Source organism: Mustela nigripes, chromosome 1, assembly GCF_022355385.1.
Source record: "Mustela nigripes isolate SB6536 chromosome 1, MUSNIG.SB6536, whole genome shotgun sequence".
NCBI lineage: Eukaryota > Metazoa > Chordata > Mammalia > Carnivora > Mustelidae > Mustela > Mustela nigripes.
The window spans coordinates 1823371-1833690 of NC_081557.1; the positions used below are offsets into that span (position 1 = coordinate 1823371).

Here is a 10320-nt window from a genome sequence, read left to right on the forward strand (position 1 = left end):
AGTGACACTTGGGAGCCAGGGGACCCTGTCCAGCCTCCCCCTCGTGGCAGGGAGGGCCGTGGTGGGGCCTGGGAGCAGGGGCCCCCTGCCAGGGCCAGACACCAGGGGCAGGATAAGATGGGGCAGGGGGCCGTCCGGAGGCCAGCACGGCTGGTCTCTTCCCCTCGGCAGCACCCCCGGGATGGGTCCACGCTGGCAGTGCCAGCATCTCTTCCATCTGTAAGGCTGAGTGATAGTCCCTTGTATGGACAGACCCGTTTTGGTTGGCTGTTCAGGGTTCCTTGAGACGCCGCATGAATTTAGGATAAGTTTTTCTGTTTCTCTGAAACACACAAGCCGTGGGGGCTTGGGGAGCGACGGTGCTGCATCTGTCGATAATTCTCGGGGCATTAGCCTCGTGGCCTCGTGCACCTGTGTGTCTCCTTCCGTCCCTTGTCCCAGCGTTTTCCCGTTTTCGCCCCGCAGGTCTTTGTCCTCCTTGGTTAATCCGTGACTTTTGTTCTCTTCGACGCTGCCGTAAGCCGTAGCGTTTTTGTCATTTCTTGGGAAGGTGGTTCGTTGGCGGTGGAGAGAGCACGATGATTCGAGCGGGCTGACTCTGTACCCAGCCTTGCGGAATTCTAGTAAGATCTGACAGGTGCGTGTGGGGGGATCCATGGAGTTTCCTACGCGTGAGGTCACGTCCCCTGAGAACAGAGGCCGTCTCGCTTCTCCTTTGCCCTGGCGGGATCTCGGAGCCCGGTGGCGCATGCACGGGCGGCGGGGGGGTTCTTGCCTCGCTCCTGACCGTGGAGAGGTAGCTCCTGTCCTCAGTGGTGTGCTGCTTACTGTGGGGTTGCCAGATGTGGCGTGCGTTAGGTGCCTGTGGTCTCCTTGTCGTCCTGACTTGTTCCCTGCTTGCAGCACAAAGTGCTGTGGCATTTTCTCACACTTTTTTGTGTCAATGGAGGTCATGTGTTTCTTTTCCTTCTTTCCGTGAACACGATGTGTTCCTGCGGTCGATTGTCTTACGCCGAGCCATCCTTGCCTTCCAGACCTGAATCCCACATGGCCGTGGCGTGGATCCCTCCAACACGCTCCAGAGGCAGCTCGGGTCCTGGGCCGGGCCCCTCTGCTCCTAGGGGCTTCCTCTGGCTTTGCTCTCGGGCCTGCCGGCCTCATGGGATGGGTTAGGAAGTGCTCCCTCTTCTTCCGTGTTTCAGAGAAATTCGAGGAAAATTGATGGGTTCTTCTCTGAACATTTGCTAGAATTCACCAGCGGAGCTTCAGGTCCCCTCCGTTGACCGACGATGGCTTCTCTTTGATGGGAGAGCGAGGTCCAGTCTCCTCACTAGCTATGGACCTAGTAAGGTGTCCCAGGTCCTTCTGAGAAACCTCGGTAGGGTTGTGTCTCTTGGAACCTGTCTGCTTGGTCTGGGCTGCCTGGTTTCCTTTGAACTTGATTCTTCACCCGTCTTCCACCCAGCAGTCCACCCAGCAGTCCCTGTGTCCATGGCCCATCCATCGTCCGTGGCCTGGATGTGAGCCCTCAGCACTCTGGCTTCTGCTCCTTGGGCTGGCCTGACCCCAGACTGAAATGGGGAACCGCTGTGGCCGGAGCCCTGACTGTGGTCAGCACTGCCGAGGGGCACTGGTCCACAGCAGACCTGGTACCCGCCCTTCCTTGGAGGGGACGGCCAGAGATGGCCTCTGAGACCCTTCCCCTCCTGCTCCGGGTGCCCACCCCCACCCGACCACCCTGGGAGCTATTGTGTCTCGGCCCCAGGGAAGGCGGCCAAGCACCCCTGGATGGGGTGTCCTGGCCGGTATGGGGGCTCTGAAGCAAAACAGGGACCACCCCACGAGGACGGGTGTCCCCAGCACCCAAATCAAGATGTATGGCCTGAGCTCTGGGGACTCTGTGGTTCATGTGAGTGCTGGCCAGAGAATGTGGGCCCCAAGACACCATGTTTCTCATGTCCCTGGGGGACGTCCTTGGTGTGGACATCCCCTTGGGCCTGCTTGGGCCCTGGTCAGAAGAGCAAGCGGGTGTCTGCTGCTGGTGGACCCGGCCTCGGACTGCCGCGCTGTCCAGGTGGGCCCCGCGGTCGGCTCCCCCCACCCCCGGCAGACCAGGGCCTGGGCCGCTGCCCTCGGGCGTCTCTCATGGAGGCCCCCAGCTCACTCCCCTTTGCCCCGCAGGAGATTGTCCTGGTGGTGTTCTTTGGGACGGAGTACGTGGTCCGCCTTTGGTCAGCAGGCTGCCGCAGCAAGTACGTCGGCATCTGGGGAAGGCTGCGCTTTGCCCGGAAGCCCATCTCCATCATCGGTGAGTCCCGCCTGCCCCCGCGGAGCTTCGCCCCCAGCTTCCTGGCCACGGGTTGGGCACCCTCCCCGGGAAGGGGGATCCGGCAGGGTGGGCTCCATCATGAGCGCCAGCAGACAGAGACCCCCTGAGGCCACGGGGTGACCCTCTGAGCCCGGCTGTGGAGGAGGCAGCCTCAGCCGCTGCTCGCGGGGACGGCTTGGTCGCACTGGACACGGCGTTGCGGGGGGTCTGCCGCCCCAGCGGCCTGGGAGGTGGGCCTGGGGGTGCCTGAGACACAGAGCCGGTCTCCCTGTCCGAGGGGCCATGTCCTCCCGACCGCGAGGCTCCTTCTCCTGAGCCGGTGCCTGGCTGGGTGACACGCCATCCCTCCCCAGACCTCATCGTGGTCCTGGCCTCCATGGTGGTCCTCTGCGTGGGCTCCAAAGGGCAGGTGTTTGCTACCTCGGCCATCAGGTACAGTGGGCCACAGGCTGTCCCGGCTGGGCTGTGAGAACCGCAGGCAGCGTCCTGGGGGAGGGGGCGCAGGCTCTGACCCCACACGGACTTAGGTTTCCCCGGGTTGGAGGCCCAGCATGAGCCCTTCTAGGACTTGGGCTGGGACCTAACCTTCTGGGGACCTCAGTCTGCTCATCTGCCCACTGGGGTGATCCCAGGGCCTCCTCCAGGAGCAGAGGAGTTTGGAGACCTGAGGGTTGGGTGGGGCCTCCCACCCCGTGCTTGAGGGGGCGGTTCTGAGCCAGGCTTTGAGGGGCGGCCCCGGGCAGGAGCTGGGGGGAGGGGCTGAGCAGGTGAGCCGGGCGCAGGGCACAGCGACATCTCCCCCACAGGGGCATCCGCTTCCTCCAGATCCTGCGGATGCTGCACGTGGACCGTCAGGGTGGCACCTGGAGGCTGCTGGGCTCCGTGGTCTTCATCCACCGCCAGGTGGGCGGACTGGGTGGGGTGCAGGGGCCTGGACGGCGGGTGAGGGGGTGCACAGACGAGGTAGCCACCCTCTCGGCCAAGGGCAAAGAGCTGGGGGCAGAGTGTGGGACAGAGTGCGGGACGGGGAAAGGGGCTCAGAGAGCTCAGTGCCGCAGAGGGGACGGGGCCCGTCCTGCGAAGGTGAGGCACGGTCGGAGCTTGTGCGAGCCGGCCTGTCCCTCCGGGCAACAGCTGCGGCCCGACACCAGCCGCGGAGCATGGGGTGGTGGCGCATGGGCCGAAGTCAGTGTGGGCAGGGGAGCCACGCTGGGACTCATGGCGAACCGTCGGGAGAGCCCGGAGCTTGCCGGGGGCCGGCCCCCCAGTCTGCGATGTCTGTCCGGAGCGTGGGCACGGAGGCCGGGCCGCCCCAAGGCCTCAGCTGACGCGCCCTGCGCCCGCCCGCCCCCAGGAGCTCATCACCACCTTGTACATCGGCTTCCTGGGCCTCATCTTCTCCTCGTACTTCGTGTATCTGGCCGAGAAGGACGCTGTGAACGATTCTGGCCAAGTGGAGTTTGGCAGCTACGCGGACGCCCTGTGGTGGGGGGTGGTAAGTGGGGGCACGCCGGGCAGTGGTGGGGCCGGGGGTGTTGGGGTCTGGGGCCCCATGGTAGACCCTTCGTGCCCAGAGGACACTATGGGGAGGTTCTCGGTGTCTCGGAGCTGGCATACGGGTGTCTGACGGGGCAACGGGGCGTGTGCGGAGGCCGGGAGCTCCTGCCTGCCCCCAGGCTGGGCTCTGTGTGGCCCGTCCCAGGGCACCCACCATCCATCCTTCGCTCTGGCCACGTGGGGAGGGGAGGGTCAGGCGCAGGGCCTGTCCAGGAGGGTCTGTGCTGGCCCGGGAGTGTCCCTGTGCCGAGGAGTGCAATGCTGGACAGCAGATAACCCAGGACGTGAGGGTTGAGTCCTCGAGGGAACGGAAGAGCGCTCCCCTTTCTGGACAGTGCACCAGGCTTGTAGGTGCGGTGGCTGGGCTCTGCCCCCGAGACATGAGGGCTCCCCGGGCTGCAGAGATGGGCTCCTTGGACACACAACGGTGGGGCCCGGCACCCCGGCTTCACTTGTAAGTGGCCAGAGCCTGGGCTGGGTGGCTCTGGGCTCGCTGGGCTGCCAGTTTGCGGGAGAAGTGGACGTAAGGCGGGCGGGTTCCCAGCAGGCCAGGCTTGTGGGAACGGGGGACATCCCACCCAGGACCGAGTTTGGCTGTGGACAGCCAGGCATGGCCCTCGCCAGCCACATGCGTCCCGAGTCCTGCCTGCATCCTTGCCGTGTGGCCCGCGGAGCGACCGCTGAGGGCATGAGGGGCGCCCGTGACCACACCCTCCACCGCAGCTCGGCCTTGTTGGGAGCAGGGGCCTGGGCACTTCTGTGCGGGGCGGCTGGTAGCTCCCCCAGCCGCAAGGACTGCGAGGGGCCCGGGAACCACATGGGCAAGGCCGTGCCGCAGCCCGGGACGGACAGCTGCTGCGCGGAGGGACGGGTTGTGGCCACAGGCCGGGCCCTCACGCTTCCACTGTTCCCTCCTTCAGACGCTGGGGTGCGGCCGGCTAGTGCCCCCGCGGGCTCTAGGACGGAGCCGGCAGCAGCGGAGTGGGAAACAGTGGCCCTCATTACAGGCTGAGCGAGACTTGGTGCGGAGCCCCTTAGAGCTGGGGGTGGGGCGGCAGACATCCGGGCTCGTTAGGGTCGGGGGGTGCAGGGACACCAGCTGTGGCGAGGCCTTGGGGGCAGGACAGAGTCTTGGGGGCACTGGGTGGGGGGTCACAGCCATGGCAGGCCCCAGCCAGGTCTGCCCCCGGTCTTTTCCCGTCCAGAAAACATGGGCCTTGCTCTCTCCTGGGGCTCGCCACCCTCTTCCTGAAAGGGGGCCCATCCCAGTTGGACTGGGGGCGTTGGGAAGCCTTGCTGTGGCCCCCAGGCCGGCCCACGCCCCGCCGTGCTTGTGCCTCACGCCTGCAAGGCCAAGCACGCGGGGAGGCCCCGATGTCGGTGAGTCTGTGTCATTTCTGGAAGCTCCCGGTGTGCCAGGCTGCTCAAGGAAGGGAAGGACATGCTGACCCAGCTCTGGGCCGGTTCCAGCCCCGGTTCTGGCATCCGTGAGCCCCCTTGGCCCAGGTGCGGCAGCCCCTAGCAGGTTAAGGCGGGAGGGCTCAGCCCCCCATGGGCAGCTTGCCAGTGGCGGGTGGAGGGGCCAAGCCCCGGGGACGGGCCCATGGGGGGACAGGCTGCCCAGAGCCAGGAGGAAGTGTGTGGGTGATCGCCCGAGGCCCGGCTGATCAGTGGTGCCCGGCCTTGGGGCTGCCCTCCCTGCCTTCGCGGGCGGCCCCAGGCGCGGCAGGCGGCTGAGGCTGCTCCCCTGCCCCCAGCCCTGGGCCGAGCAGCGCCCCCACTCCCACACCTGTGCAAACATCCGCCCGCCGGCCGGGAAAACAGCCCCTTTGTGCCCAGCTTGGCACCGGTGCCCCAGCCCTCGCCGTCAGCTGCAGCCCCAGCCTCGGCCACCGCGGGCCCTGGCCTGGCCATTGTTCCCGCCAGGCCCTGCGCCTCTGGGCCGCCCCGGGCCCCCCGCCCCCCGGGGCTCCGGGGCAAACGGAGCCATTCATAGCCGCGGCTGCCCCTGCAGCTGTCCGGGCAGGAGCGGCCCCCAAGGCTTGAGTTATGGGCTGTGTTCCTGGCGCGTCTCGGACAGACCTCAAGAAATGCAAGACGGGGCCGGCCCTGATTGGGGCTTTCCAGCGAGTTTGGGGATTCGCAACTGCGCCCAGCACTCGTTCTCTGCCCCTTCCCCATGTCCTGTCTCCCTTTCCCTCCGCAGGAGGGGGCGCCGGCCCCGAGGCTCCCTGCCCGGGGCAGACAGGAGAGGGGGTGCTGCCCTGGGACACCCATGGGGGGCTGGCAAAGGCCACATGCCGGACCATTTCTGGTCTCCACACTGTGTCCGTCCTGGGCTTCGTTTGCGCTCCCCACGGCCCTCACCCCACAGGCTGGGCTGGGGGCAGACCAGAAGCCAGACTGGCTTCTCAGGGATGCGCACGATAGACCCTAAAACGGGCGTCTGGGCCACCGGGAGGTGAGACAGGGCCATCTCCCGCGTGGGGAGAGCGGGGGAGCTGGTGTGCCGAGGCCCTGGAGCCCGTCCGGGCTGGGGGTGTCTGGGGGTGGCCCCAGGTGTCCTCAGTCTCTGGGCTCAGCAGTGTCTGTGGTACGGACGGATGACTGAGTTCACGAGCCGTGGCACCGGGGACAGCGGGGTATCTACCTCCCGGCAAGGCTGTTGGAGTCCCACAGTCTGGGGCACTTAAGACAAGAGCAGTGTAGTCTCTCCTAGTCTGGAGACCAGAAGGCCAAGATGGACGCGTGGGCAGGGCCGCAGTCCCTCCGGAGGCTCCGGGGAGGGTCCTTCCTGCCTCTTCCAGCTGCCGGCGCTTCAGGCTTCCCTGGGTGTGCGGCCACATCTTCTGTCTCTTGTAAGGACACTTGTCTTGGGTTTAGAGCCTGCCCAGGAAGACCAGGAGGATCTCCAGCGCGCTCTGCCTGCAGCCACCTCAACACAGAGGCCCTGTTTCCAAACACGCTCCTGTTCTGAGGGTCTGTGTGGGCCTGACGTCTAGGGGGACACGTTCAGCCCAGGGTGGCGGAGTCCCAGCCAGACTTCACGAGAAGCAACCCCCCCCCAAGCCTTGGTTCTGGGTCGTCTGACAGGGGTGTCCGCTCAATGGCTGAGTGTCTCCTCTCGTCCCGCCGCCCGGGGGGGGGGGGGCGCCCCGCCCCCCTCGCCCCCCCCACCCCCCCAGGGGTGGCGCCCCGTGCCCGGCTGCTGAGGCGTTTAAGACTTTTCTTCGGCCTTGGAACAAAATGCGTTTGTTTGTGTTAAAGTTTGAGTGGAGGGAAAAGCCGTTTTTGCAAACACGGGCTCCTCTGTTTAGCGCCCGGGGGTCTCTCAAATCCGGAGGCTGCCGGGCTCTGTTTACCCCGTGCTCTAAATTTAGTCTTTTTAGAGTGAATGCGCTGGAAGCCCGTCCCTGCCTTTCAACCGCCGTTGAGAGTCTGATTCCCGTTCCCTCTCTCCTCAGCCGGCAGTTCCAGAAGGGTCCAGCCTCTAGGGCTGGACAGCCTCCTGGCCAGGTGAGGTCAGCTGGGCCTGGGGCCTGAGTAAGGGCCTGGGTGAGGACAGGACCCCCCCCCCCCCAAGACATTCACATGGAAGCCCCGTCAGCACCACCAAGAACACGGCCAGTGTCAGGACCTCCCCATAGCTGGAAAAACTGAGGCCGGTGAGCCCGGGGTTGGCAAGCCAGGACCCCACCTCAGCACTAAGACCCCACCTATTCTGGGGCTCTCTCTGCCTGGAGCTCTCTGCAGAGCCTGCGGGTGCTGTGTGGTTGAGAACCAAAGTCTGCAGGACCCCAGCTTGTGCCTATAGACCAGCGGGTGTGGGGGAAGGACTGTGGGCTCCTTCCCCGAGAAAGGACCTTGGCGATGGGTTTTGCAGGTTGAGTAGGAGCCCACAAGGTGAGTGCGGCGTCTTGTACCTCCTGCCCACGGGCTGATCCCTGGGGGGTGCGAGGGAGTTCTTCTGTGACTTGGCGGGCCCCGTGAAGGCAGCAAACAGGGTTCATTTCTCCTGAGGGGGGTGTTCAGCTCGTGTCTGTGAGGGCAAGAACGCTCCAGGTTCAGCCTTTTGGGAGGAGACGGGGTCGGCATGCGGGAACGCTGTGAGAGGAATCCAGGTGACTCCGTGATTAGGAGCTCCGCCACCCACCACCTGTGTGGCCTGCACGGGTTACCTGACCTGTCCAGGCCCATTTGTAAACTCGGTAGCGAACGAGTATCCACACCCACCAAAGCTGGGGAAGTCATGTCAGCAAGGACATGGGAAGCCTGGGGCCCTGGGCACCCAGTGAGGAGGCAGCACAGGCTGGCTGTGAACCATGGGGGGCCCTTGCGAGCCACAGCTCTCTAGGTCTTCCCCAAAACCAGACACTTGGGTTGGACCCGTAGCAGCCTAATTCACACTAAAGTGTATATGGCTGCCATGGTCCAGTCACACCCCTGAGCCCTTCTGGTTTAGAGAATCTCGCTCTGCCCCTGACCAGCTCCCCACTTCTAGCACTTTCAGCCCCTTTCGGAGCAGGTGTTTCGGCCCCTGCTGACGCCAAGGGCCTCATGTTTCTGATCCCTGTCCCAAAGACCTGGGCAAGTCCAGTCACATGGAAGGGGCTCCTAGATGCCTCCGGAGGGGCGGGGGGGAGATGAGGGGGACAGACCAGTGTCCACTTCCAAAGATGTCAACTCAGCGGCACTGTTGAACTGGTCCTGGGGCCAGTGAGCATGGGATTGGTCCGTTCCTCAGTTTCCCCATCCGTAAAACAGTGAGGCCGCAGAGTGCCTCCTCGGGTTGGCGTGGGGCTCACCGGGTCCTCAGGCCCAGGAAGGCTGCAGATGAGGACTCTCCTTAGACTGTCCGGCCCTCCTGGGGAGGCCAGCTCTTGGCAAGAAAACCTACTTCTCCACGCACAGATGTGATGGTGCGTTGCTGCTGTCCTGCCCAGCGCCGGTGCAGCGACACGGCAGCAGCCTGCGTCTCCTGCTCTCAGAGCTATAGCCATGGTCTGCACAAGGTCATTTTCAGGGTCCCTGGAGGACCTTCTCTGCCCTGGCAGTCAGGGAGGGCTTCTTGAGGTGGTGACATCTGAGCTGAGACCTGAAGTGGAGTCAGACCTGAAGTCCTGCTACAGGGTGGACACGTCAGCCTCTGTGCCAGCCTCTGGGCTGTGCACAGGAGAAGGGCAGAGAGAGGGGTCCTGGTTACCCCCTGTCTACGGCGTGCCATCTGCGGGTCCTGTCCGAGCCCGCCAGGGCCGGGGCTGGAGCCCAAGCTCCCTGTGAGGGAGACCGTGGAATCATGGAAGGAGAGGCTCTGGTCTGTGCGGGTCTGTGTTCAGGGACTTTGTTCTGCCCAAGGAAAGGAAGTCCGTTTCTTTTGGGGTGTTTGCTGTCTTTTGACCCATTGTTTGCCTGCCTGGCCAGGCGGTTCCCCAGCCCCCGTGTGCCAGCATGTGTTCCCTTCATGGCGGTTTCCCACCAGCCAGGCCAGGGCCCCCAGGGCAGCCCCGTGGTGGCCGGGGCCAAGCGTACCCTCAGGACCAGTGCCTGAGGACCCCTGCCCCTGCCAGTCACAGCCCGAGACCGTCCTGCCACCCTGACCACCCCCTTTGTGTCCTCCAGGCCTCCTCCAGGCAAGTTGGTGGCCTGTGGTGGCACAGCAGTCTTTGGCCAGGGCTTTCCTCTGCAGCCGTGCCGTGTCGTGGGCTGTGCCCGCTTAGTCACTTACCAGTGATAAGACCTCGCGCACAGCGCCTGCCCTTGTCCACCTCGGCTTCTCCTCCATAAGCTGGTCCCTAACTCATGCCACCATCCCAGCTGGCCAAGTGGATGCACCACTGGTGTGAGTCCCTCGGTGTCTACACCAGCACTGCTGTCACACCCACATGTGGACAGATGGCCACGCTGCCTCCCGATGGGCCGACCAACCCCCCAGGGCAGCCCCGGTTTCTAGGCTGGGTGTTGGAGGTTGGCCTTCCAGAGGCTGCTTTAGAGAGGAGCACAAAACACCGGGGCCAGCTTCTCAGGGGATGGTTCTAGAAAGTTCCCTCAACCTCCTGTCCCTCAAAACGTGAGCAAAGAAACAGAGACAAGCACACACGCCAGCGCCAGCCTCCAGAGGATGACGGCGGCTCGGTTCCCCTCCGGCCTGCCCCCACGACCCTGTCCCCGGTGTCACACGTCTGCGGGTTGGCATGTGAGCTGGTCCGCCTGGGCCGCTGCCTGGTGGCCAGCCCCCAGGGGAGGGCCGCGGGGGCTGTGCTGTGTCTCCCCACGTCTGTGGGCCCAGGATGTGCAGCTCTGCACCCCGGACCACCCTGACTGGGGGCAGCTGGTGAGCACAGTGGCCGGAGAGGGGGTGCCCTGAGCTGCCCGAGTCTGTGACCTCAGGAAGAGCAGCAGCTCGGCGGGGGGGGGGGGGGGGGGGGGGGGGGGGC

At 65.0% G+C, this 10320-nt stretch overlaps 1 protein-coding gene across 9 annotated transcripts in view; it reads left to right on the top strand.

The window, feature by feature from the left end:
- The window catches only part of KCNQ1 (potassium voltage-gated channel subfamily Q member 1), a 308960-nt gene that overhangs the window by 77765 nt on the left and 220875 nt on the right, over positions 1-10320 (top strand). For all 9 annotated transcript variants that reach the window (XM_059398838.1, XM_059398849.1, XM_059398844.1 and 6 more), the window contains 4 exons: positions 2182-2308; positions 2683-2761; positions 3136-3232; positions 3684-3824. In XM_059398838.1, the coding sequence (XP_059254821.1) occupies positions 2182-2308; positions 2683-2761; positions 3136-3232; positions 3684-3824 (444 nt within the window). The remainder of the gene's footprint in view (positions 1-2181; positions 2309-2682; positions 2762-3135; positions 3233-3683; positions 3825-10320) is intronic.